A 27,924-nucleotide genomic window follows, 5' to 3' on the forward strand; every position below is an offset into this window, starting at 1 on the left:
TCCCCTCTTGCCATTTGGGCTTCACTCAGTTGTGAAAAGGCTCCTGATGCATAAAGCGAAGCACTTAGCCAAGACGCTGGTTTTTAAACGGCCTCTGCTGCGCTGGGAGAAGCAGGAGGAGGAGGAGGAGGAGGAGGAGGAAGGGGGGGAGGGAGTCCAAGGGCAGCCCAGGGAGGGGAGGGGCCCAGCAGCCCCTCCCTCTGGAGCCCCCCCCTCTCCCCCCCCCCCCAAATGCTGGCAGGGAGCCCCAGGCCTTCACCCACACACACACACCCCCTCAGCCAATAGGCAGGGCCACAAAAACAGGGCCCTGGGGTCAGGCCTTTGGTCAGTTAGGGGAGCAGTGCAGTAAGAGACTATAGTTGCCTCAGAAAAATCCTGCAAATCTCTTGGGAAGACAGGCGGACAAAGGCCAGCGTGATTGAGGAAGCAAAGATGTGGATGTAGCGTACCTGGATTTCAGTAAGGCCTTCGACAAAGTCCCCCACGACCTTCTGGCAAACAAACTAGTAAAATGTGGGCTAGACAAAACTAGGGTTAGGTGGATCTGTAACTAAGCGAACGAACCCAAAAGGTGATTCTCACCAATGCGTCGTCTTCATCATGGAAAGAAGTGACAAGTGGAGTGCCACAAGCAGGGCTCCGTCCTGGGCCCGGTTCTGTTCAACATCTTTATTAACGACTTAGACGAAGGGTTAGAAGGCACGATCATCAAGTTTGCAGACGACACAAAACTGGGAGGGAGAGCCAACACTCCAGAAGACAGGAGCAGAATTCAAAACGATCTTGACAGACTAGAGAGATGATGGGCCGAAACTCACAACATGAAGTTCAACAGGGACAAATGCAAGATACTTCACTTCGGCAGAAAAAATGGAAATCAAAGAGACAGAATGGGGGACGATGCCTGGCTTGACAGCAGTGTGTGCGAAAAAGACCTTGGAGTCCTCGTGGGGAGGAAGGTGAACATGAGCCAACAATGTGATGCAGCAGCTAAAAAAGCCAACGGGATTCTGGCCTCATCAATAGGGGAATAGCGTCTAGATCCAGGGAAGTCCTGCTCCCCCTCTTTCTATTCTGCCTTGGTCACACCTGGAATCACACTGTGTCTAATTTTGGGCACCGCAGTTGAAGGGAGATGTTGACTCTAAGCTGGAAAGCGTCCAGAGGAGGGCGACTAAAATGATTAAGGGTCTGGAGAACAAGCCCTATGAGGAGCGGCTTAAAGAGCTGGGCATGTTTAGCCTGCAGAAGAGAAGGCTGAGAGGAGACATGATAGCCATGTACAAATATGTGAAGGGAAGTCCTAGGGAGGAGGGAGCAAGCTTGTTTTCTGCTGCCCTGCAGACTAGGACACGGAACAATGGCTTCAAACTACAGGAAAGGAGATTCCACCTGAACATCAGGAAGAACTTCCTCACTGTGAGGGCTGTTCGGCAGTGGAACTCTCTCCCCCGGGCCGTGGTGGAGGCTCCTTCTTTGGAGGCTTTTAAGCAGAGGCTGGATGGCCATCTGTCGGGGGTGCTTTGAATGCGATTTCCTGCTTCTTAGCGGGGGGTTGGACTAGATGGCCCATGAGGTCTCTTCCAACTCTACTATTCTATGATTCTAAAGACCACCAGCATTGAAGCTCCTACGCCATCAACTCCGCTGGACTGGCCATGTTGTCCGAATGCCCAAAGATCACCGTCTCCCAAAGCAGTTGCTCTACTCCGAACTCAAGAATGGGAAACGTAATATTGGTGGGCAGGAAAAGAGATTTAAAGATGGGCTCAAAGCCAACCTTAAAAACTGTGGCAGAGACACTGAGAACTGGGAAGCCCTGGTCCTTGAGCGCTCCAATTGGAGGTCAGCTGTGACCAGCAGTGCTGCGGAGTTCGAAGAGGCACGAATGGAGGGCTTAAGGGAGAAACGTGCCAAGAGGAAGGAGCGTCAAGCCAACCCCAACCGGGACCGCCTTCCACCTGGAAACTGAAGTCCTCACTGCAGGAGAATATGCGGGTCAAGAATAGGTCTCTTCAGCCACCGATGGATCCATCCCCAAGATAGAGAAGCCGGAGGACCATCATCCTCGAACTACGAGGGATCGCCTAAGTAAGTAAGTAAGTAAGTATAGTTTCATCATGGAGACTCCGACTGGCCCTGGAATATGATCTGGATTATGTGAAGTTTTAATGCTATGTTCTGAATTGTTGACTTTAATGCCTCTATTTATTTACTGAAATATTTTTATATCTGGCATTGAACTGTTGCCTTTGTAAGGCCGCCCGGAGTCCCCTTCCGGGTTGAGAAGAGCAGGAGAGAAGTGTGGCAAATAAATAGTAAAGGGAAAGGTTTCCCCCTTGGCATTAAGTGTACTCAAGTCCGACCCTGGGGGTTGGTGCTTATCTCCATTTCTAAGCCGAAGAGCCGGCGTTGTGGCCACTGGCATGACTGCATGGAGTGCTGTTACCTTCCTGCAGAAGCTGTACCTATGGATCTACTCACATTTGCATGTTTTCAAATTGTTAGGTTGGCAAAAGCTAGGGCTAACAGCAGGAGCTTACCCCGCTTCCCGGATTCGAACCATTGACCTTTAGGTCAGTAAGTTCAGCAGCTCAGCGGTTTAACACACTGCACCACCAGTAAATAATTAAATAAATTCTCAGGCCAAGGATGGACGCACGACTTAGTGTGTGCTGTGCATGCCCCCCTCCCCGACAGAGGCTCCTTGGGGCTGTGCTCTGGGGGGCACTGCTTTTGGAGCAGCGGCCCTTGGCACTCTGCACACTTCTGCACTCAAGAGCCTGACAGGTCGCAACCTGCCTGCTGGACCCCTTGGCATGGGGCTGGTGGAGACTAGAATGTGGGGGGAAGTATTGGGGAGACATGGTCCCGGCCCCTGAGAGGCCCAAAGGGGTCAGCCACCATGGCTGTGGGGACTGGCGCACACACACAACTAGGTCGATGACCCCTGCCGGCCTCCCTCTCGGCCTTTGCCTCTCGGCCCCCCCCCCCCTTATCCGGTCAAGCCAAAGATTGAAGAGAAGACGCAGAGCAGAGAAGCCCTGCGGGGAGAGGCCGGCCTTGCTCTCCCTGAGGTGGGGAGTGGGGAGACCGGCCTGAAGACCCCCACGTCCCACCGCCACGCGGCTCCTCCTGCCAGGAATCCCTCCCTACACTGAAGGGAATCCCTTCCCGTGTAGCCGGAATCCATTGCTTCGTGTTCTACTCTCTGGAGCAGCAGGAAACACGCTTTCTCCATCTCCGACATGACATCCCGTCAAGTATTTAAATAGGGCCCTATCACATCGCCTCCCAAACGACACCCAAGCAGGGCTCCCGGATCCAGCGCTGACAGCACAGGCAGAACCCGCTGCGCAGGCCGAGGACAGGAAAGGAAAGGAACGGGGGCTCGGATGGCCCTCCTTCGGGCAGGGGGCTGGGCGCTTGGCCACGGCAGGGTGGGTGGGGGGCTCTTCCAAGGGAGGAAGGGGACGTGGGCTCCTTGCCCAAATGAAAGAGAGGAACGCTGCAAACAAGGCTGCAAAAGCAAACAAAGTCCTAAAGGTCCAGGCAGGAAGGCCTTAAGGTGCCTGTTGCAGCCACCTATGTATTGTCTGGATACTCCCTAGTTCCAGCCACTCATCAAGGTCATCATAGCTTCTTGGCAATTAACTCTTTCCACATTATGGTACATTCTGGATGATGCAATCAGTTGCAATACAAGCATGGCACAAATTGCATTTAAACACTATCAATACACAAATTCCACATTAACATGTATGTACATAATAGAAGACACAATACGCATGAGGTAGGTATGTTGCACAAAGGCTCCTACGCGGTTTGAGGAATCCAAACCAAACTTGGTATATACACCATTCATGATCCAACTTCAAAACACTGCCAGGATTTAAACTAAAAAAAACCCATCCTTTTTTAGGTCAAAAGGCCCAAAACATGGAAAGGAGACCTTGCAGTCTGCCTTGAATTTAAGTTTGCAAACCCACAAGGCAGCTGCGCATCAGGAAACCGCACGGTGGAAAACGTCGACAGTGAATTGTCAACAACATGAAGGAAAGGTGGATATTTTTCTTCACCTCTATAATTGGACCATTCATAAAATCATCAAGGCAGCGAGGAGTATTTCTAATAAATAGCACAGAAAATGCATGCCTGGGAAACACTGGGTCTATATGCTAGTTTTATATGTGGGTGTGCATATGTGTGTGTGTGTGTAGATTTTTGTCTGAAAGCAGGTTGGAAAGTGTGTTGAGTCCACTAGACAACAAAGGGGTCAAGGAGGGCAGACTGGGCGCAGGGGGAGGAAGCGTCCCCGGGAGAGCTTCCCTTGCGCAGCGCACTTTTAGGAAGGTGGGGCATGAACGCAAGGGACGCACATTTGAGGGGCCCCTGCCGCGGAAGGTGCTCTGCAAGGCCAGGGAAAACAAGGCCCCCCAGGCGGTGCCCCGACTCTGCTAACCCCCTCAGCAGGGGCCAGCCTCCTCCGGGGAGACCCTCCTCACAGGCCTCTGACCTGGTTGCTGGCCAAACCATGCCGGGTGAGTCTAGGGAGCAAATTCCACAGAGTGACAGGTCATTACAGGTGAATGGGGTTAACTGGCTCAATAACAGGTCAGGCATGAGCAGAGTGGGGAGAGACCTGGTGGGCCCTCCAGCCCAACCCCATTCTGCCAAGAAGCAGGAAAATTGCATTCAGAGCACCCCCAACAGATGGCCATCCAGCCTCTGCTTCAAAGCCCCCAAAGAAGCAGCCTCTACCACACTCTGAGGCAGAGAGTTCCACTGCTGAACAGCTCTCTCACACAATCAGGAAATTCTTCCTCATGTTCAGGTGGAATCTCCTTTCCTGTAATTTGAAACCGTTGTCCCATTTGGAGGCTTTTAAGCAGAGGCTGGATGGCCATCTGTCGGGGGCACTTTGAATGTGATTTCCTGCTTCTTGGCAGAATGGGGTTGGACTGGATGGCCCATGAGGTCTCTTCCAACTCTACTATTCTATGATTCTAGTCTCCAGGGCAGCAGAGAACAAGCTTGCTCCCTCCTCCCTAGGACTTCCTTCCCCTCACATATTTATACATGGCCATCATGTCTCCTCTCAGCTTTCTCTTCTGCAGGCTCAACATGGCCAGCTCTTTCAGCCGCTCCTCATAGAGATTCTTGTTCTCCGGGCCCTTGACCCTCTGAGTCTTCCTCTGGACACAATCCAGCTCAGAGTTAACCTCTCCCTCCCATTGCGGTGCCCAGAATGGGACACAGAGCCTGATTCCACGTAAAGTGGTCTAACCAAGGCAGAAGAGAAGAGAAACGAAGCATGACTCCCCTGGACCTGGGCACTAGGCTCCTCCTGATACAGGCCCAAATCCCATTGGCTTTTTAAGCTGCTGCATGACACTGTTGGCTCATGTTTTCCTTCCTCCCCACGAGGACTCCAAGATATCTTCCCCATGTCCTGCTGTGGAACCAGGCATCGCCCCCCATCAAGCCCCACAAGCGCCCACCACAAGCCTGGCTCTGCAGGCAGAGGGAACAGGATCACAGAATCCTGCAGCAGGAAGGGATTATCAAGGCCACCCCAGCAGATGGCCATCCAGCCACAGGGGAAGGAGAGCCCACTGGACTCCTGGAGGTCAGTTCCAAGGCCAAAGGCTTTGCTTACCATTGGGGTCTCTGGAGCAGCACACCAGCCCCCCCCCCCCCATTTCTGAACTGGCCCTCCTCAATGTGAGGCCCTTCCCCATATTGGGACGGGGCTCCCTCTGGACTTCAGCGCCTCAGCCCCCCCCCCCCCCAAGGAGGGGCCTCAGGAGATGGTGCCCCCGCCCCTCCTGAGGGGTCAGTGAGAAGTGGGGGGCCCTCCCCCCCCCGCTCCTTCCTTCTCTCCAAATTGAGGCAGACCCTTCTCTTCTCTTCTTTTCTCTTCTCTATCCGGAGCCGAGCGGGGGCATGGGGGGGGGGGGTCGCCGGTCCCCTCCCTCCCTCCCTCGCTCCCTCCTTAGCAGCAGCAGCCTCAGCCTCCTCGTCCTCGGCGAGGAAGGGGAGGGAGGGGGAGGATGACGCTTCTGCCCGGGAAGGAGGAGGAGGAGGAGGAGGAGGAGGGAAGGAAGGAAGGAGCCGATGCGTCAGCAGCAGCAGCAGCAGCAGCAGCCACGGCACCGGCGGCGGCGGCGGCACCGGATTCGGCAGCAGCGGCAGGAGCAGCAGCCCCGTCTCCGCGCTGCCCCCCCGCTCCTCCTCCTCCTCCTCGCCTCCCCCTCCTCTTCTTCTCCTCCTCTTCCTCTTCCTCTTCCTCTTCCTCCTCCTCCTCCGGCGGCAGTGGCGGCGGCGGCGGGGCTCCGTTCCGAGTGAAGGACAAAAGGATGCGCGAGGCGCCGGGGCCGGTGCAGACTGCGCCAGCCCCGGGAACCACGAGCAGGAGGAGGAGGAGGAGGAGGAGGACCCCCGCCGGCAGAGACACAGGCAGCAGCAGCAGCAGCAGGAGGAGGAGGGCGGCGGAGGGGCTTCTCCCCCTCGGGAAGGGGGTCCCAGGCCGCCGCCGCCGCCGCAGCGCCTCCCCCGCCCCCGCCCTCCCCGCCGCAGTCGCCACCCGCTGAAGAGGAAGGGAGAAGGAAGAAGGGGGCAGCAGAGGAGCCCCCGGCCGCCGCAGAGCCCCCCCCCCCCCCCCCGGATGAAGAAGGGGGGCCCGGAATAGAAGAGAAGCCGGAGGAGGAGGAGGAGAGAGGGAGGCGGCGGGGGAGGAGGCGCCGGGCGGCCATGGATCCCCGCCGCCGCCCCCGCCTCGGCCCCCCCCGCCCCCCCGGGAGGCGCCCCGCAGCCAAGCCCCGCCTCCCCCGCCTGACGCCCCTCCCCCGCCCGGAGGAAGAAGGAGGAGGAGGAGGAGAAGGCGGCCGCGGAGAAGGCTCGAAGAGGAGGGGGCGCCCGGTCCGGATGGGGGGCTGAGGACCCCGCCTGCCCCCCTCCCTCCCTCCCTCCCTCCCCCCGCCCCCGCGATGATGGGTGGCGATGGACGCGGCGGGCCATGAGCGCCCCCGGGCCGCCCCCGCACGAGGCCCCCCCCTGGCCGGCGCGCCCCCCGCCCGCGCCCGCGCCCCCGCCCGCCCCCGGCCCGGGCCCTGGCCCCGCGCGCCGTGGCGCTGTGCCTGGGGCTGGCGCTGGCGTGGGCGCCCGGCGGGGCCTGGGCGGGGGGCGCGGGCCCCCCCTCGGCGCAGAGCTGCCCCCCGGCGTGCTCGTGCAGCCCGCAGCTGAGCAAGGTGGTGTGCACGCGGCGGGGGCTGGGCGAGGTGCCGGCGGGCATCCCCCCCGGGACGCGCTTCCTGAACCTGATGGAGAACCAGATCCGGCGCGTGCAGGCCGACACCTTCCGGCACCTGCGGCACCTGGAGGTCCTGCAGCTGGGCCGCAACGCCATCCGGCAGATCGAGGTGGGCGCCTTCAACGGGCTGGCCAGCCTCAACACGCTGGAGCTCTTCGACAACTGGCTGACGGTGGTGCCGAGCGGCGCCTTCGAGTACCTGTCCAAGCTGCGCGAGCTCTGGCTGCGCAACAACCCCATCGAGAGCATCTCCTCGTACGCCTTCAACCGCGTGCCCTCGCTCATGCGCCTGGACCTGGGCGAGCTCAAGCGCCTCAAGTACGTCTCCGAGGGCGCCTTCGAGGGCCTGCACAACCTCAAGTACCTGAACCTGGGCATGTGCGGCCTGCGCGAGGTGCCCAACCTGGCCCCGCTGGTGGGGCTGGAGGAGCTGGAGCTGTCGGGCAACCACTTCCCGGCCCTGCGCCCGGGCGCCTTCCGCGGCCTGCGCTCCCTGCGCAAGCTCTGGCTGATGAGCTGCCAGGTGGGCCTGGTGGAGCGCGACGCCTTCGAGGGCCTGGCCGCCCTGGTGGAGCTCAACCTGGCCCACAACAACCTCAGCGCCCTGCCCCACGACCTCTTCGCCCCGCTGCGCTACCTGGTGGAGCTGCACCTGCACCACAACCCCTGGAGCTGCGACTGCGACGTGCTCTGGCTGGCCTGGTGGCTGCGCGAGTCCATCCCCACCAACTCCACCTGCTGCGGCCGCTGCCACTCCCCCGCCCACCTGCGCGGCCGCTTCCTGCTGGAGGTGGACCAGGCCGCCTTCCGCTGCGCCGCCCCCGTCATCATGGACGCCCCGCGCGACCTCAACGTCTCCGAGGGCCGGCCGGCCGAGCTGCGCTGCCGCACCCCCCGCCATGTCCGCCGTGCGCTGGCTCCTGCCCGACGGCTCCGTCCTCAGCCACGCCTCGGCCCACCCGCGCCTGCAGGTGCTCAACGACGGCACCCTCAACTTCTCGCGGGTGCTGCTCACCGACACGGGCCTCTACACCTGCATGGTGGCCAACGTGGCCGGCCGCTCCAACGCCTCGGCCTACCTCAACGCCAGCGCCGCCGAGCTCCTCAACACCTCCAACTACAGCTTCTTCACCACCGTCACCGTGGAGACCACCGAGAGCGCCCCCGAGACCCTCTTCCCCAAGTTCTCCAAGCCCGTGCCCACCGCCTCCGCCTCCTCCGCCGGCTACCAGCCCGCCTACACCACCACCACCACCGTCCTGGTCCAGGCCACCCGCCCGGGGCCCCGGCAGCAGGAGCCGGGGGGACCGGGGGCGGGCCCCGGGGGCGAGGGCGGCAACAGCAACGGCAACGACAAGATGCAGACCAGCCTGGACGAGGTGATGAAAACCACCAAGATCATCATTGGCTGCTTTGTGGCCGTGACGCTGCTGGCGGCGGCCATGTTGATCGTCTTCTACAAGCTGCGCAAGCGGCACCAGCAGCGCAGCACCGTGGCCGCCGCCCGGACCGTGGAGATCATCCAGGTGGACGAGGACATGGCCGCCCCGGCCTCGGCGGCCTCCGCGGGGTCGGCGGGGATGTCGTCCGCCTCGGGCCCCTCCAAGCCGGCGCCGTCGTCGTCGTCGGGCGGATCAGGTGAGGGGGCAGTTGTACTGCCGGCCGCTATCCATGACCACCTTAACTACAACACTTACAAACCCCCCCACGGGGCCCACTGGACAGAAAACTGCCTGGGGAACTCCCTGCACCCCACAGTCACGACTATTGCCGAGCCGTACATAATCCAGACCCACCCCAAGGAGAAAGTGCAGGAGACACAGATCTGAGCGAGGAGGAGGAGGAGGAGGCCCTTACTTAGCCCAGCAAACTCTAGGCACCTTGCCGCAGGATGCACAAGACCGCAAGCGGCGGCGGCGGCGGCGGCCTCAACTTTTGTACAGAGAGGCTGGTTGGGGGGCCTCTGGGGGGAGGCGGGGGGGACGGGGCAATGACTACGACGACACAGGCCTTGGGGGTTTTCTCCTTGTATATGCTTATATATTAAGTCCTTGGGCCGAGGTCAGAGGAGCAGATGATGAGATGACGAAAGAGAGACAGACAGGCAGAAAGAGAGGAGGAATATGCAGAACACCCTGTTTCCTAACGTGTAAGTTCTATTTAAAAGGAGGCAGCAAATAACCTCCGGCCCCAAAAGCAGAACGCCTCTCACCCCCCCCCCCCCCTCAGCACCACAAATAGAGAGAGAGGCAGAAATGGCCACAGTGGCTTTGGAAGAAGAGGGAGAGAGATGGACAGAGAGCGAGCGAGCGGCTCAGAGGGGCAGAGAAACCCCCAAACAGAGGGGAGTATGGAGGGGGGGGGGGGTCCGTCGTTTTTTAGAAGACGTTACTTAGAATGCAGCAAAAACAAACCCGTTTCTATAGAGACACTCTTTTCGTAAAGCCCCGTGAAAAGGCAAAGTCTCCATATTTGCAGCTATTTACAGAAAAGGGGGAAGGAAGGAAGGGAAGAAGGCAGGAAGGAAGGAAAAGAAGAAGGGAGGAAGGAAGGAAGGAAGGAAGGCAGGAAGGAAGGAAGGGAGCGCACCAAGGGTTTGTACTGTGCCAAAAGGTGACCAATGCAATAAAAGAGGTCTTTTTTTCTCCCCCCCTTCCCCCCCTTCTTTTTTGTAAGGAAAAGACAATTAATGCAAAGGGAATGCATAATTTTATCAAGCAGCAAAAAATCTTCAACCAGCAGAGGCCTGCCCGCCCGCCCGCCCGCCCGCCTGCCCCCCTCCCTCTGTGCTGGTGGCGGGATTTGCGGGGTGGGGAGGGGGACCTGTCTATGGTGTCAGTGGGGCTGGAGGGGGCTCCATCGAGTGGCCCCTCCCTCAGTGGGCTCCCCCCTCCCTCCCCCAATTGGGAAGAGAGAGGAGGAATTGGGGGGGGGGGCGATGGAGGCTGCTTCCTCTGCTGCTGGCCGGTCCTCCTGCCCAATGCAGCACATTCCTGCGGTTGCATTGCATGGCATGGCATTGCATTGCAGGCTGGTGGGCAAGAGGGCCCAGGTGCAGAGCAGGGGAGTGAGGGAGGGAGGGGCTGGAGTTGGGGAAGGACCCCCCCCCCACTTAGGGAGGGAGGGAGGGAGGGAGGGAGGGAGGGGGGGCGGCCAGTCTGGCGGTGGGCAATCTGACCTATGATTGTAGAACCCTGAACCAATGGTGTGCTTCTTCTTCATTTGGGGCAAGGACAGAGGGGTCTCCCTATTCCTCCCCCCTGCTCTTCTGGGGGGGGGGTAAAGGGGAGGGGGCTGCCCCCCAAGGGCACCGCTCAGCCCCGGGCACAAGCCTCTCTGGGCTGAGCGGGAGGGGGATTGATGCCGCCGCTGCCCCCCCCCCCGCCGGAGCCCCCTCCCTTCCCCCCCCACCCTTCCCCTCCTGACTTTGGTTCTGGGCCCCCTTTCCTGGGCTCAAAGTGGTTGCAATCAAAAAAAGGGGGGGGAGGAGGAGGACTGTTTGGGGGCGAAGAAGAGGACAACAATCCAAAAGCCAGAATAATCTGACTGTAACTCTGAGACAACTGTATTTTTGTATTTTAATAAATATTGTTAAATTTTTTCATAATGCCATGTCCCTCAAGGGTTGGTGAGTGGCACCGAATGCCATGACTTTGGTGGTGGGGGGGGGGGGGGGGGGGAGGGGAAGGGGAAGGGTCTCTGTGTGTGTGCAGCGGAGGAGCCAGGAAATGGCCTGGGAATCCGGGGTCGGGGTGGGCTGGGGGGGGGGGGTCTTGAGCGCCCAAGAGGGAAATGGCTGTGCCAGCTGCCAGGCGGGAGAGGCCTCCTTTCTTTCGCAGGGCTTTGTGAATGTCAAGCAGCCTTTTCTGGATTGAAATAAAATCACATCAAGAGCCAGACCCAGCGCCGCCTGTAGCTTGAAGGGCAGGGGGGAGGACCCCGACCCAAGGAGACCCTTCCTCAGAAGTGCAGGGTGGGGTGGGGGTCTGGGGGGGGCTCACTGATGGGGTGACATGTGATGTGAATTGGGCCTTTGCTGTTGCTGTTTGTGGAAGGGGGGCTGCCAGGAAAGGGACTGGTGTGTGCGTGTGGGGGGGGGGGAGGGTGGTGCTCCTGCTGCAAAGGAGGGGGGAGGGAGGTTGCCGTGTGGCCCTCGCAGCCCCCTCCCCTCCTGGGCCCTCCTGGCTCTCAGTGACCCCCAGGCCACAAAGAGGGAGCCCAGGGCTCCCTTTCCCCCTTTGCCCCCCCCCCTCTTGTGTCCTGCTCTCCAAGAACAGCCTTGAAAACGGGGTCCCTTGAACCATGCCGCTCTCCTTTGGGGTCCGGGACCCTGGAGGGACCCTTCTGGACTCAAGAGGGGCCTGGCTTTGATGACATTCCCATCATCCATGAACGGCCCATCTTCCAGGTGCCAAAGGGCCCTTACGGCGGTGTCCCCCCCCATCCTGTCCCCCTGGGCTTTCTTTGCTTGTGGCCCTTGGGCCCTTCTCATCCCCTCCCGGCCCCTCTCGGCCCCCTCCCCCTTTGGCCTTGCAAGGCTTTGCCTTTCCATCCTGCCTCTGTATTGAAAGTAAATGATGCAGCCAGGCGAGTGGGGGGGGGGGGACGACGAGGGGAGGGAGGCCGGGCGCAGACACACACACACACACAAGCCAGCCAAGCTCTTTTCCTGTCCTTTCAAAGCTGACTCTGCAGCTGAGAGAAAGTGCTGGGCCAGAGAGAGAAAGGGAAGGAGAGGGAAAGGGAAAGGGAAAGGGGAGGAGGAGGCCTGGGAGGGAGGGAGGGAGGGAGGGAGGGGGGAGGGGGCATTGCCCACCCCTCAGACACCCTTGGGCTGGACGTGGGCCCTAAGCCCAGCGCCTGGAGCCCTAGAGCAGAATCCCACAAGCCTGGAGTCGGAAGGCAAGCCGAGGGTCACCCAGTGCAAGCCCTTCTGCCCGGCAGGACCCACACGAGGGGGAAAGGCCAAAGGGTCAGGCATTCTCCACTGCATCCTAACCCCTGGCACCCCCTTTTCTCCCCTTCCTTCGTATGGGAGGGGAGTGGTCCCCCCTCCACGTTTATGCCTCATCTTTTCCCCACTTTGGCTCAAAGCAGGCATAGTTCCACATCACAGCAGACAAAAGTGATGAAGCAGCTAAACTAGCAGAGCATTAAAGCCGGAGGAAACTATTAAAAAGGTCAAACGGGGAGAACCAGTGAACCGTCCCCAGAAAGGGAGGCCGGCCAGAACCCTGAGAAAGGAATACTTGGAATCCCACCGTGTCCCATTCTGGGCACAGCCACGGAAGGGAGAGGTTGGCTCTGAGCTGGAGTGTGTCCAGAGGATGAGGGGGACTCAAAGGGTCAAGGGTCTGGAGAACAAGAATCCCTATGAGGAGCGGCTTAAGGAGATGGGCATGTTTAGCCTATAGAAGAGAAGGCTGTGAGGAGACATGATAGCCATGTATAAATATATGAGGGGGGAATCATAGGGAGGAGGGAGCACCGGGAAGGCCTTCCTCTGCCAGGTAAAGGGCAAAGGTGGAGGGATGGAGGGGGTTGACTGGGCCTGGGTCCTACAGGGCTCTACGGGGGACAGAGGGCACTTGGAATTGTGCCCCAAGTTGGCTGACCCCCTCCGTCCTTCCTCCCTTCCTTCCTTCCTTCCTTCCTTCCTTCCTTCCTTCCTTCCTTCCCTGATTAGGATTAGGTGAGTGGGTTGTTTTGGTTGCCGTCATTAGTTTTGGTGAGCTGCTGCTCTTCAAGCAGGAGAAGCAGGGCCTTGTTTCCCACACAAACAGTGTGAAAAGGGGGATCCAGGCGGGGCCCCTTCCGTGGCTTCCTCAGCCCCAGAGATCTCCCAAGCCACCAGCCCAGTTTGGCTTTCTAAGCGGGGCTTCCTTGAGCCTGACCCCCACCCCCCGCCCCATAGCAAGCACTGATCCACTAAATGTGGCCGTGGACGGGTTCCTGGCGAGCCAAAAGGCAAACAAGCCAGTGGATTCAATGGTCCTGCGCTGGTTGGGGCTCTGGTTGGGGCTCACAGAGACAGCCAAGGCTCCCCATTCAGCACCTTGGAAAGCAGGCAGGAAGGATGCCTGCAAATTGGGGGGGGGGGGGAGATGCTGCAGACACTGTGGCTCCCAAAGAGGCCTCAAGGAAGGCCGGCTCCCCTTTCACTCCTGCCCAAGCCCCACTGTTTTCTCTCCCACCCACACCCACACCTTGCAGTTGGGGCAACGCCCTTCCCTCACCAATGTCTCCGTTTTTTCTTAACACTTTAAAAACATTGTATTCTCAAAGGCTTTCATGTTTAAAGGCCTCCAAAGATGCTGTTGGATCTACAGCAGTGGTTCTCAACCTGTGTCTCCAGATGTTTTTGGCCTTCAACTCCCAGGATTCCTAACAGCTGTGTTGTCGAAGGCTTTCATGGCCGGGATCACAGGGTTGTTGTATGTCTTTCGGGCTGTGTGGCCATGTTCCAGAAGTATTCTCTCCTGACGTTTTGCCCACATCCATGGCAGGCATCCTCAGAGGTTGTGAGGATGCCCGCCACAGATGTGGGCGAAATGTCAGAAGAGAAAGCTTCTGGAACATGGCCAGACAGCCCGAAAGACTCACAGCAACCCACTTTTTGAACAAACACAAATTAAATGTGTATGGGAGGGTGGGCTGGGGTCAGTCTGGAAGAGGAAAGTGGGAAGGCAGGAAAGAAGGAAGGAAAAATGGAATGAGATGGGATGGGAAGGATGGCATGGCAGGCAGGCAGGCAGGCAGGAAGGGCTGTGGCTGCAGGCGGGGCTCCTGGCCAGAGGCCCACCCCTCGGAAAGGCCCCGGGGCCCCTCCGCTCCCTTCTGGGGCTCCTGGCCAGGCGGCCCTCCTCAGAAGCCGTCAGGGGAGCTGCCCTTTGGGCCCCGCTTTGCCATGCCCGTGATTCCCCCCGCCTGCCCGTAATATTCAGGAGGGAAAGGGAGGGGGCTTCCTTTCCGCTGCCCTGGAGACTAGACCCATGGTTCAAAGCACCTGGACATTACTAGGAAGGACTTCCTGGCTGTAAGGAGAGCTGTTCAACCGTGGAACTCTCAGCCCAGAGGAGGGAGTCCGGTGGAGGCTCCTTCTTGGGATGCTCTGAAACAGAGGCTGGATGGCCATCTCTCGGGGGTGCTTTGATGGTGCTTTTCCCGCAGGGCAGAGGCTGGGCTGGATGGTCTTTGAGGGGCCCTCTTCCAACCCTGTGATTCTTTGATTCTATCCTGCCAGGGTCGCGACTGGCGGCCTGGCTCTTGGCTCGCACCTGTCCCCAGCGCCTGCCCACCTGCCTGCCATTTGGGGCCCAAACACGAAGCCTCTCCTTTGCTCCCAACTTGGCCTTTTCAACCAACTCGTGGTGTGTGTTTGTGGAGTTGGGGGGGGGCGTTGGGCTAGGGAAGGCAAGTGAGGACCCTTCGTCTTACAAGGCGAGGTCCACCGGCATAAAGAACCCCCACCAGGCAGCAGGGAGCGGGGGGGGGGGGCTCTGGCAGAGGGGCCCAGAGAGAGAGAGAGAGAGGAGGCGTGAGGGGGGCCAGGGGTCAAGAGGGTTTTTTTTTCGTGTCAGGAGCAACCGGAGTAGCTTCTGGAGTGAGAGAATTGGCCGTCTGCAAGGACGTTGCCCAGGTGACATTGCCCGGATGTTTTGATGTTTTTACCATCCTTGTGGGAGGCTTCTCTCATGTCCCCGCATGGAGCTGGAGCTGAGAGAGGGAGCTCATCCGCACTCTCCCCGGGTGGGATTCGAACCTGGCAGCTTTCAGGTCAGCAACCCAACCTTCAAGTCACTTAGTCCACTACGCCATCTGGGGGCTCCTGGGTCAAGAGGTGACGGAGGGGAAGTCCACAGGGCGGAGGGAGGGGGCTTCCTTTCTGCTGCCCTGGAGACTAGGACGTAAGGGAGGACCGGCTTCAAATTTCAGGAGATTCCACCTGAACGTGAGGAAGACCTTCCTGACTGTGTGTGTGTGTGTGAGAGAGAGAGAGAGAAAGAGAGAGAGAGAGCTGTTCAGCAGTGGGACTCTCTCTCTCTCTCTCTCTGCCCCGGAGGGAGTGTGGTGGGGGGAGGCTCCTTCTTTGGAGGCTTTGAAACAGAGGCTGGGTGGCCATCTGTCAGGGGTGCTTTGAATGTGATTTCCCTGCTTCTTGGCAGAAGGGGGTTTGTCTGGGTGGCCCACCAGGTCTCTTCCAGGTCTAGGATTCCAGGATTCTATGACACCACTGAGATTATTCCCAGGCAGATGCCCCCCTCTCTCCCACCCAGTGAGGCCCATCCCCTCCTCATGGGAAAACGGTTTTGCTTCTTTTCCCTGAAGCCATTCCTCCCCCCCTCCCCCCCCCCCCCCCCCACCACCACAACAAGAAAGGCCTGGAAGGGGACTGAAGGTGGGGGGTGCATGGGGAGGGAGGGAGGGGAGGGAGGGAGGGGAGGGAGGGAGGGAGGAAGGAAGGAAGGAAGGAAGGAAATGGGATGGGAGGGAGGGAGGGAGGGAGGGAAAGAAGGAAAGAATGGATGGGATGGGATGGGATGAGAAGGAAGGAATGATGGTATGCTATGGAATAGTATGGATGGATGGATGGATGGAAGGAAGGAGATGGGATGGGATGGGATGGGATGGAAGGGAAGGAAAGAATGGATGGGACGGGATGAGAAGGAAGGAACGATGATATGCTATGGAATAGTATGGATGGATGGATGGATGGATGGATGGATGGATGGAAGGAAAGATGGGAGCGAAGAAAAGATGATATGGGAAAGAAAGATGTCATGGGAAGGAAGGAAGGTATGGTATGTATGGTATGGTATGGAAGGAAAGATGGTTTGCTTTGGTATGGTATGTAAAGAAGGGAGGAAAGATGTCATGGGAAGGAAGGAAGGAAGGAAAGGAGGGAGGGAGGGAGGGAGGGAGGGAGGGAGGGAGGGGGGGATGCACAACTTGGGGGGCTCCTTCTCCCTCCCGCCAGGCTTTGGCCTTTGGGCTCCAAGGGGGAGGGATTTCTGCCCAGCAGCACTGGGGGCTCCCTGCCCCCCCCCCCAAGCAGAGAAGTGGGGAGGACCCCCCCCCCCTTCACGGACACACAGGCACAACCGCGCACACAGGCACCCTCCAGCCAGCCAGTGGTGGGCACTGTCCGCCCCGCAGCATCTCGCGGCCCCAATCCGGAGGCCTGAGAGCGGCCCAATCGCACGTATGACTCGCAGCGCCCATTTGACGTAACGCGGAGCTGTAATTATCCGTAATATAAATATTAATCCAGGATGCTAACAAACACCCTGATTCACGTGCCGATGTGCGAAGAAGACCAGGCCTCTCTCTCTCTCTCTCTCTCTCTCTCTCTGGTAATGAGCTGGCACCAGGCTTCCTGAAGTGCTAATGAGGGGCTAATGAGGGCCAGGTCCCGCTCAAACTGGCCTGTGTGTGCATGAGGGAGCATGCCCCGCCCCCGTGGCCCCCTCCTCACAGAAGGCACCGAGGGGCCCTTGAAGGCGGGTCAAGGGGAGCCCCCCCCCCCCCGCTGCCAGAGTAGGGTTCCCTGGGCCTGGGGTCAGCAATGCCTCCCCTCCAAGCCAACCCCCCCCCCCCCGCCCACACACACACACACACACATAACCAGGCAGGGAATTGTGCGCAGTCAGCACCCGCGTCCCTTTGCATAATTCACTCCGGAGGCAAAAGCTCTGACTTAATACGCAAAGACAGCAGAGATTACTGGGAGCCCAATGGGATTAATGGGGGGGGGGGGTTGCTGGAAGGCAAGAGGCCCCTCCCGCCCTGAAAGGCAGGCAGAGGTGAGGGAGGCCGGGTGAAGTCAAGGAGGAAGAACATTGTGCGGGGGGGGGGGGGGGGGCTGGACTTGTGTGGCCCCCAGGACTCCTCCTCTCCCTACAGGACAAGGCTGGCCCTTCAACTTCTGATTAATGGGGACACACACACACACACACACTAGCAAGCGGTGCAGAGGACAAGGGGGCCGCAGGGAAGGCCAGAAGACATGGGCACCCAGGCCAGGCCATGATCCTCCTGTCACAGCCCCCCAGGAGGGTGAGTCAGCTGACAGGCGGGTCACAGGCATGGAGAACGTGGAGAAGCATCCCCCCCCCCATTCAAGCCCCCAGACAAGAGACCATGAAGCCATGGACTCAAAAAGCAAGGAAAGAGGTTCCAGCTAAACATAAGGAAGAACGTCCTGACAGTCAGGGCTGTTCCGCAGCGGAATGCGGGTTGCCTTGAAGTCCAGTGAGTCTCCTTCCTCCTGGGGAGGTTTTAAGGCAGAGGTTGGGTGGCCCTCAGTGGGGAGGGCTTGGGGTGCTGCAGAAAGACTGGGTTGCCTTTGGGGGTCTTCTCCATTAAGAAGAACTGACTGTGTGAAAGAGAGAACTTCCTGACCGTATGAGGTGTTCAACAGTGGAACTCTCTGCCCCAGAGTGTGGTGGAGGCTTTGAAGCAGAGGCGGGATGGCCATCTGTTTGGGGGTGGGGTGGGGGCTTTGAAGGCAATTTTCCTGCTCCTTGCAGAATGGGGTTGGGCTGGATGGCCCATGAGGTCTCTCCCAGCTCTAGGATTCTGTGATCCGTTTCAGCCTCATAGACTTGGGGGGGCTCCTGATAGCCATGGCTCATGAAGGTCCTCCACTTGGGGGTTGTGGGGGGGGGGGAGAGAAGGGGTCTAGGGCGGGCCTCCCTCCCTCCTGGGTGGCCTTTGCCAAGAGCACAGCTGCCCATACCCCCAAAGTGCGAGCGGAAGCCACTTGGATGGTGGGGGAGCTCAATGGCGAGGGGCACGGGCCCCTGCGCTCCACGTGTGTGGCTGGCGGCAGGATGGGAGGCCTGCGAGGAGGAGCGCCAAGCTCTCATTAGTGCAGTTGTGCTGCAAGAGCATCAGTGGCGGCAGCTGGACCCCAAAGTGTGTGTGCAGCACACAGTCCTCACCCGCGGCACCCAAGGCTGGCGGAAGGGGAGGGGGCAGGGAATGCTCCCAGGGCACCCACATGCGCGTACACACACACACACACACACACACACACACACACACACTGCTGGAAGTGCCAAAGGGGGAAGAGGGGAGGCAGGACCCTGGCACTCACATGGGCCTCCAAACAAAAAGAGGGGCACCCCTCCCCACAGATACACCCCCCATGGAGCATGGATCACATCCAGACCCTGCTCCTCCTCCCCCCTCCTCCTCCTCCTCCTCCTCTGCCTGGCAGCCGACCTGGAACTGGGCGCTCTTGCCTTTGGCGGGTCAGGGGGAAGCTGCACTCGCCCGGCTCCCTCCACGGGAGGCGTTGGCATCAAAACACGGAGCCACGGATTGCAACGCAGAAAAGAGATTCCACAGAAACATCAGGAAGGAGAAGAACTCCCTGGCAGTAAGAAGGGCTCCTGCTGCCGCAGGGGAGTCCCGTGCAGCCCCCTTCCTCCTGGGGAGGCTCATGGGCAGAGCCCGAATGCCTCTGTTCTAGGGGTGGCTCTGGGGGGGGGGGGGTGGACCTGGGGGCAGGAGCAGCACTGCTGGACCCTGAGAGACCTCAGCATGGAGGACAAGGGAGGTCTTTGCTGGGGGGGGGGAGGCCAAGGGGCCAATAGGCCGAAGACTGGGGCCCCAAGGAGCCCCCACGCCTCCCCACAGAGAGTCTGGCCAGGGGTCACTCTATTGCCCCCCTCCCGCCACAACACTGCCCACCTGCCTTCCTTCTGCCACTGCTGCCGGGGACTGGGCTGACCCCCCGGATGAAAGCACATCAGCCTAGCGTGGTGCTGTTTGTGCAATCAGACACAAGCGGTTATTGGATCCGCCACGTGCACCACTGCAATTGTGCAAGGCCGCTGGCTGCCTTCTCCGGAGGCCCTCCTTGGCTTCACGGCATCGGGATTACAGCAGAAGGCAATTACGGCGCAGCAAAGAGCGGCCACAGGACACTGATATGGGTTCCATGTGCAGGATTTCCCACCACGATGCAGCTTAACACAAGTCGGGGAGAGACGGCGCCACGCAGCAAGCCCTTGCAACCTGGGGTAACGGCACTCCATCGGTCGCACATGATACAGGCCTCCCCATGGGGCGCCTCCCGGCTCCTTCACTCCATTGTGTGGGTCCTGAGGCCCCAATTGACCCCCAGGGACCAGCCATATGGTGGCCCCGCTCTCTGCGTGGAAGACCTCTTGGGCCAAGACCCCCTCAGTCCCAACGTCTTACACCTGGTCCTCCTAACATTTCCACCACATGCCAACTGGGAAGAAGGGGGCCAAACAAAGGCCCACCAATGGCCAGAAGCCAAAAGAGCAGCCTGAGGTGGGTCCCATGCAGCCCCACTGTGCCCCAGCTCCACTGGATACCCCTCCCCAAAGAAGGGGGCTGATCTACCAGCACACGCCACACTCACTCCTGCCAGCACATTCTCTCCGGTGAGGCTGCCCTCCTGCCTTCTGCTGCCAGGGCCACTCTGCCCCAGGGGTCATTTGGGGTGGCCAAGAGGTCACAGCTCCCCCCAGGCAGGAGGAGGAGGCAGCAGGTCAGCTGTGAGTAAGAGGTTACGTAAGAGGCAGAGGCAGAGGGAGCCTCGTCCCAAATGCCAGGCACCCCCTCCCCCCTCCCCTCCCCTCCCTCCCTCCCTCCCAGAACGCAGCTGTGTGTCCTCTGCCGTGGCAGCCCCGCTGGGTGCGCAGTGCGCCCATCCCTCTCTCACACGCAGCTTTGCCACAATGAGGAGCCTCTTCAAGATCTGGGCCTGTTTAGCCTGCAGAAGAGGAGGTGGAGAGGAGACAGGAGAAGAGCCAGGTCTAAGCATGTGGAAGGCTGTCCCAAGGAGGAGGGAGGGAGAGGCTTCCTTTCCGCTGCCCTTTCTGGAGACTAGGACTCAGTGGAGCCATGGGTTCAAATCCCAGGAAACGAGATTCCGTCTGAACACGAGGAAGAATTTCCTGACCGCACAAGCTGTTCAACAGTGGAACTCTCTGCCTCGGAGTCTGTTGGAAGCTTTTAAACAGAGGCTGGATGGCCATCTGTCAGGGATGTTTTGATTGTGCTTTTCCTGCATGAAGGCAGAAGGGGGTTGGACTAGACGGCCCATGTGTTGTCTTCCAGCTCTATGGGGAGTCCTTTGCATGCAAAGGGGTGGGAGCCAGGAAGGATGGCAGGCACATGTGTGCGCCAAGGGACTTAAGGGCCCTAGAGTTAGGAGGAGCAGCCCAGCCCCTTCTGCTGCCAGGAAGGAGGACACCATCCAAGCCTTCCCAACAGATGGGCATCCGGCCCCCCCTCTGCCCCCTAAACCAGTGCAGCCCCCAGGGGGGAGGTGCGCAAGATGGCTGCTGCTGCCAGCGTTCGCCCGGCCTTGAGCGGCCCCTCCGCCACTGCCGGGTTTCTCAGGTAACGAGAAGGAGCTAATTCTGCCCGTATGGTGGGTGTCGGGATTATTGCCTTGGCAACACTGGGTTTGGGGTGACTGCGGGGGGAGTACGGGGGAGTTGGCACAATCCCCGCCAAGGCTGGGAAGCCCACCCAATAGAGGCCTCCTTCCCTACCTGGGCAGGTATGCCTCAGCATCCCAACCCCTGGCAAACACCTCCCGCCCCGGCCCCTCCTGGAATCCCCCTCGGCGGCTCAGCTGGCCTGGGGGAGCTCTGACTGGCCATTTCCGGGCTGCAGCCGCCTTCCCCACCTGGAGCCCACTGCCAAGGCCAGAGCCTCTGCACAAAACATCTGCAACACCTGAGTGGCAAGAGCCAAGGGCTCAGGAAGGAGCCACGGCAAAGGGCCCTGCTGCAGGTTCAGTGCCCCACAGGGAAGGAAGAGGCCACTGGGGCAGGAGGACCAATGGCCCGGCCCCACTGAGGCCCTCCACAGGCAGGGAGCCCCCACCGGACAGCCCTGGCCCAAGCAGAGCCCTTCCCCTCCTTCCCTGGCCCCCAGTCCCACCAGTAGAGCCCCCCCCAAAGAGGGGCACCAGGGAGGCCCCACCTGCAGGGACCGACTGGTCACCCAGTTTGGAGGAAAGGGATCCCTGGACCAATCCGCGGCACAGGAGACCCCAAAAGAAGGTGGCATGGCAGCAGCAGGGGCTGGAGGAGAGGGAGCAGCTGTTCCTATGCCTAGCAGAAGCCCCCTCCTCTTTTACCAGGAGGGGGGAGCTCAAATTAAGCCTTGAGGAAGAGGCCGAGCAGCTCCAGCATGTCCCATCATGGCTGGGCAAGGCGGAGGATCTACGGGCACCTCGCAGTCTGCTCTCCCTCCCCCCAATCGACTTAGGGACCCCTCCTTCCCCACACGGCTCTCCCATCCCAGGAGACCGAAGGGGAGGGGGCCGTCGAGGCTGCCCTGTGCCCAGCCGCCCCTCCCTCTGCCCGTCCATCCGTCTACCCCGTCTATCTCTTGCTCTTCCTCCTCTCCGACTTCGCTGCAGGAATCAGTTGTCACACCGCCTCCTGAGCCGCGCGAGACGGATCCCTGACGCCTCCGTGCCACGACGATAAGGCACAGACGCTCAGAACCGGCGCACCTGTGGCTCCTCCAGCCATCCCGCCCCGCCAGGGATCGTGCCCAAGTGGAGGGGCAGCGGAGGCCATGGAGCACTCAGAAGAATCCAAGCACCTCGAAGGGTAAGGAGCCGAGTGCCTGGCTCAGACCCCTGGGGCCAAGGGGCGAGGAAGGGGCCGGGGAAAGGGCCCACTGGGTTGCTGGACGAGGAAGACGTGGCGGAAGAAACGCTCAAAGACAGGATGGGAGAAAGGATCATGGGACCCGAGCTGAAGGTGAATCATCAGTGGTGTGATAGGGTGGCCTAAAAGGGCCGGTGCAATTCTGGGATGCATCCAAGGGAGAGTAGTGTCCAGACGGAGGGAAGGACTGGATTCTGTTCCTCTCTGGGTGAGTAGGAAGATCCGCCCAAGCGTCACCCGGAGCCAAAACAAGTCAATGCAATTCTCAGGAGCCTTACAGGCGCCCAAAGGGAAGGAGGAGCGCCCCTCTCTTCTGCTTTAGTCGCCCAGAAGTCAGTCTGTGTCCCGCTCTGGGCGCCACAGGGGAACATCATCATAGGAACATCGTGGCCGAGGGTGACTGCCTTCCAAGCGTAGGCCCTTGGCGGTGGATCCATAGGTGGCCCTATTCTTGATCCGCACGTTCTCTCGTGGGCTTCCCACTTCTCTCGGTGTCTCTGCCACAGTCTGCAAGGTTCGCTTCAAGCCCGTCTTTCAACCTCTTTTCCTGTCCACCGACATTCCGTTTCCCATTCTCGAGTTGAGCATAAACTAACTGCTTTGGGAGACGACGGTGATCTTTGGGGATTCGGACAACGTGGCCTTCAGTCCAGCGAAGCTGATGGCGTAGGTGTTGGTAGTCTTTGTTCTTCCAACAAGCTGACCTTTGCCCGCCTGTCTTCTTCCCGAGAGATTTGCAGGGTTTTTCAGAAGCGCCGACGCTGACGGAATCGTTCCAGGAGTTGAGTGTGAAGTCTATAAGCAGTCCACGTTTCCCAGCCGTGGAGCAGGGTTGGGAGGACAATCGCTTTCTAAACAAACATCTTGGTCTCCCTAGGGATGTCCCCGTTAGAGAAAGGCGGCCCTCACGGAGCTCAGATAGCACTGTGTTTCCGTGTCAGTGTTGACTTCTGTGGAGAGGTGGCTGCCAAGGGAGCGGAAAGGGTCAGTGTTTTCTAGCATTACATCATTAAACTGTATTTCTGGCCTGGCAGAGGGATTAGCTGGTGCCTTCTGCTGAAAGAGAACTTTGGTTTTCTCAATGTTCAGTGAGAGGCTGGGTTTTGCATATGCTTCTGCAATGAGACCAGACTGCATTATCATCAGCATATTGGAGTTCTATAATAGACGTTGCTGTGACCTTGGTTTTGGCTTTCAGTCTGATGAGGTTAAATTGCTTGACATCTGTCTGACAGATGATTTTCGCGCCAGTAGGAAGCTTCCCCGTAAGCCCCCGGTGGTGCAGCAGGTTTAGCTGCTGAGCTGCAGAACTTGCTGACCAAAATGTCAGCAGTTCGAATCTGGGGAGCAGAGTGAGTTCTCACTGTTAGCTCCAGCTTCTGCCAATCTAGCAGTTCAAAAACATGCAAATGTGAGTAGACCGCTCCAGCGAGAAGGTAACGGTGCTCCAGTCATGCCAGTAGCTACATGACTTTGGAGGTGTCTATGGACAATGGCAGCTCTTCGGCCTAGAAATGGAGAGGAACACCGACCCCCAGAGTTGGACATGACTGGACTTGATGTCTGGGGAAAATCTCTACCTTAGGAAGCTTCCCATCACCAAGGTGCAGCATCATAGCTTTGAAGGAGGCCACACAAGAAGGAGGCTATTGACAAACTGAAAGGCATCCTGAGAAGGGCCACTAAAATGGCCAAAGATCTGAAAGCCATGGATTGCTCTGAGGAGCAGCTTAAGGAGCTGAGGATGTTTTGTCTTGAAAAGACAAGGCCCAGAAGAGATGGCGGGTGCCGCAGAGGCCGGTGGGCGTCTCCAAGAGTCCTGTGGGAGTGCATTCCTTCAAGGCGGAATGGGGCTGGACTAGATGCCCTTGGGGCCTCCCTGTAAGAGCGTATGGTTCTAAGCAGCCAAGGCAGGGTCGCATCCTGGCCACCAACGGTTTCCGGTTTGGAGCAAAGAGGAGCGGGATCCTCGTAACGGATGGGAAGGACTCCTGTCTTCCTGTGGCCACAAGGGCAGCGCTGCCAATAAGACCACAGGGAGACGGCATCCGGGAACGGACTCCTGCAGTCGCCAGAGGGTTGGGGCCGAGGGGCCGGACCCTCCCTGCACGGGCTGCCCTGCAAGGAGAGCACGGATCACGAGTGGGCAGACCCTCCTGGCCGAGGGAGAGGTCACCCCCCCCACCCCACCCCGGGGCCCTTTCCCCAGCCTGCAAAACGGAACCGCCAAATTTGTTGTGATGAATGGCCAGCACTGCCCACTGTTTTTCTCTGAGTCACTTTGATCAATAAAGGGAAAAGGGTGAATTGGTATTGATCCGCCCAACGCCTCCCAAAGAGGCCGGACAAATTGCAGGCACTGGGGATGGGACCTGGGTGGGGGGGTGGGGGGTTGGGGTTTTCTCCTTCCCTGGGGGGCTGGAGGGTTTTTGCAGGGGACACATGCCATGGTGACCCTTTGGGGGACAGCCTTTTGAGGAGGGGACAGCCTGGATGCAAGGGGTTGGACTAGATGGCCCATGTGGCCTCTTCCAACTCGATGATGCCATGATTCCTCCTTGAAAGCTTTGCTGAACCCTTCCTCATCCCAGAAGGCACTTCCTGTTTGTGCCTTCTGTCTGCTCAAGAAAGGTTTCATAGTTTGCAGAATGATGGGCATCTGGAGCAAAGAGGGAGGAGCTTTCAGAAGCGCTGGGCAAAAGGCCACCCCCACCCAGGGAGCCTGGAAGGAGCCGGGAAAGAAGGCTTGCTCTTGGCTGGGTTTCTTCAAGACCTCCTTGGCTTCTTGGCAGGTTCTGAAGATGGCATTTGCCACCCTTGCCTTCCTTGGAGGCCACTTGCTTAGGGAATTAAAAAAGATCCTAAGTAGAAGATCAAACTTGGAGGCATTTTCCTGCCTGATTCCTGGGGGGACGGCAGTTAGCAAAAGGGGCCAAAGATTATACGATCCGAAGAGAAACCAGAGTCTGAGCAGTTAGCAAAAGCACTGCAGTGTGGCTGACCCGGCCCACGCTAAGTGCCCAGATTATTATTACTACGAGCAACTGCCTTTAAAAGCACTGCCCTGGCCTTGGAGGGAGGGAGGGAGGGAGGGAGGGAGGGAGGGGGCAGGGGGGAATCCGGCCCCAAAGCAATGATGCACTTTCAGTTCTGGAAGAATTACTGCCAAAGCCCCATGGTCAGCAGTCAGCCAAAGGGCCATGGCCAAAGCACCAGGCTAAAGAGTCAGAGCGGCAGTGGCTGCCCGGCATGGAAACGACTGTCGGCCCCAAATCCATGCCCAGCAGCCAGAAGGGGCAACCAGGCAGCGAGGAAGAGGAGGAGGAGGAGGAGGAAGAGGAGGAGGAGGAGGAGGAGGAGGAGGAGGAGGAGGAGGAGGAGGAGGAGGAGGCTCAGCGAAGGGAAACCCATTAGGAGCGAGGCTCCTCGGCCACCAGCAGTGCATTTGTCACCATTAAGACCAGTGCCCGGGGCCTGGCAAGCGGAGCAGCCGGAGGGAGGCTGGCCTCAGGGGCCTCCTTGCAGCCCCACAGCGGAGAAGAGGGAGGGCAGAGGGGCCTGGGGGGCCTGGAGGGGGGAGCCCATCAGGGGGTCCAAAAGGACTCCTCTACCAACCCCAGGAAAGGAGCCGCTGGCCAGCCTGGCAATGAGGGGTCTCCCACAAGGACCCTTCCCCAGTCAAGCCTCAGCAGGGCTGGTATTCTCGCCAGGGAATTCACTTCACTTCGGCAGAAAAAATGGAAATCAAAGATACAGAATGGGGGACGCCTGGCTTGACAGCAGTGTGTGCGAAAAAGATCTTGGAGTCCTCGTGGACAACAAGTTAAACATGAGCCTACAATGTGATGCGGCAGCTAAAAAAGCCAATGGGATTCTGTCCTGCATCAAGAGGGGAATAGCGTCTAGATCCAGGGAAGTCCTGCTCCCCCTTATTCTCTTCTGCCTTGGTCAGACCACACCTGGAATACTGTGTCCAGTTTTGGGCACCGCAGATGAAGGGAGATGCTGACAAGCTGGAAAGCGTCCAGAGGAGGGCAACTAAAATGATTTAGGGTCTGGAGAACAAGCCCTATGAGGAGCGGCTTAAAGAGCTGGGCATGTTTAGCCTGCAGAAGAGAAGGCTGAGAGGAGACATGATAGCCATGTACAAATATGTGAGGGGAAGTCATAGGGAGGAGGGAGGGAGCTTGTTTTCTGCTGCCCTGCAGACTAGGACACAAGGGAACAAGGGCTTCAAACTACAGGAAAGGAAGGAGATTCCACCTGAACATCAGGAAGAACTTCCTCCCTGTGAGAAGGGCTGTTCACCAGTGGAACTCTCTGCCCCGGGCTGTGGTGGAGGCTCCTTCTTTGGAGGCTTTTAAACAGAGGCTGGATGGCCATCTGTCGGGGGTGCTTTGAATGCGATTTCCTGCTTCTTAGCGGGGGGTTGGACTAGATGGCCCTTGAGGTCTCTTCCAACTCTACTATTCTATGATTCTATGATTCTAGGGGCCCATGCGTTGTGCATTGGGGGCTTCTTTTGAATGAGCAGCAAGCCTTTCTGGAGGGCCCGAACCACGTGCCCTGGGAGGCGGAGGTGGTGGAGAAGGCACACGACTCTCCTCCTCTTTGGGGCCCGGAAGCCCCCTCCCAGAGGCACCCCGAGAACCTTGGGCAGATTTCAGCGGCAGGGATTCTGTGCGGCTCCGATCCAGGCCAGGCAACTCTGCAGCTGATGCAAGCAAAGCAAGTCTCCCTGTTCTGCAAGCTCAGCCTGGCGCTCCTGCCAGCCGGGGAGGGCGGCACTGGGGGTCCCCAGGGGGCCAAGTCACACCCAGGCATGCCCCCGCCCCCCAGAAGGCAAAGAGACAAATGCCCAGAGAAGCAGGAAGGGGGCTCTGCAGCTGCACCCCCTCAACCAGACTGGCTGCAGCGCCGACGACAACATCCCCAACTCCCCCCCCCCCCGATGACAGTGGGGCGGGGGGGGGGGGGTTGATGGAAGACTCTGGGAGCCAATCCAGGCCGAAGAACCAATGGACGGGAGGAAGCTCCCCCCCCCCCCCCCAAACAACACAGATCCGGCCTCATTGCTGCAGCAGTCCCCAGCCATCATCTGCTGGTGACTCACAGAGACAGCGGGAAGACGGACGGACGGACGAAGGAAGGAAGGAAGGAAGGAAGGAAGGAAGGAAGGAAGGAAAGGAGGAAAGGAGGAGCCCGCCTCCCCCCCCCCCGGGAAGGAGAAGAAAGGCCCCGAGACAGAGGGCCACCCAGAAGAGCTTCAGCCTCATGACATCCAAGAGTCCCAGAGTTGGAAGAACCCCGAGGGTCCCATTCCGGCTAGGCAGGAAGGTACAATACAAGCCCTCTCAACAGACACCCACATCTACTCTCTGCCTTAAAAACCCAGAGAAGGAAGGAAGGAGGTGCCACCAGACCCCAAGGAAGCAGCTGGCTTGATGGTCAGACAGCTAATATTCAGATGGAATCTCTTTTCCTGCCATTTGAACCTGTTGCTCCATGTTCTGGTCTCTTGTTTTCTTTTTCCTAAATGTCCTGAAGTCGGCTCTACTGAAGTCTAGAATGCACGCCTGACTTATCTGAATTTCACCCCTTCCTTTGTCTCACCAACTCCAGGAGAACATGGCCTCTCCCACCTAAGGGTCCCTCCACTTCCACTCCATTGACCAGATCCTCAGAGTTGGTTGGGATCAGATCCAGAATAGCGGATCCCCTTGTTGCCTCTCCCACCTTCTGCACAATACAACTGTCTGCAAGGCAAGCGAGGAATTGGTTGGACTTTGCACTCTTGGCCGAGATTGTTTTACAACAGATATCAGAATAGTAGTTATCCCGCATGACTACTACATATCTCTTTTCTGCACATCCAGGCATCTGTTCAAGGAAGGGTTCGTGCAGGTCACCAGCCTGGCCTGGAGGCCCATCGCAGAC

The 27,924-nt window shown here is 59.0% G+C and overlaps 2 protein-coding genes across 2 annotated transcripts in view; one reads left to right on the plus strand and one right to left on the minus strand.

The window, feature by feature from the left end:
* snd1 (staphylococcal nuclease and tudor domain containing 1) overlaps positions 1 to 27,924 on the minus strand; it is a 148,095-nt gene that overhangs the window by 16,801 nt on the left and 103,370 nt on the right.
* Positions 3,792 to 9,963, plus strand: lrrc4 (leucine rich repeat containing 4). The gene is given in 5 exon segments (XM_062981469.1): positions 3,792 to 3,796; positions 5,431 to 5,632; positions 6,320 to 6,551; positions 7,027 to 8,206; positions 8,208 to 9,963. Coding segments are annotated over 5 exon segments (2,556 nt in total). The 3' UTR covers positions 9,145 to 9,963.

This window comes from Anolis carolinensis, chromosome 5 (assembly GCF_035594765.1).
Source record: "Anolis carolinensis isolate JA03-04 chromosome 5, rAnoCar3.1.pri, whole genome shotgun sequence".
NCBI classification, from domain to species: domain Eukaryota; kingdom Metazoa; phylum Chordata; class Lepidosauria; order Squamata; family Dactyloidae; genus Anolis; species Anolis carolinensis.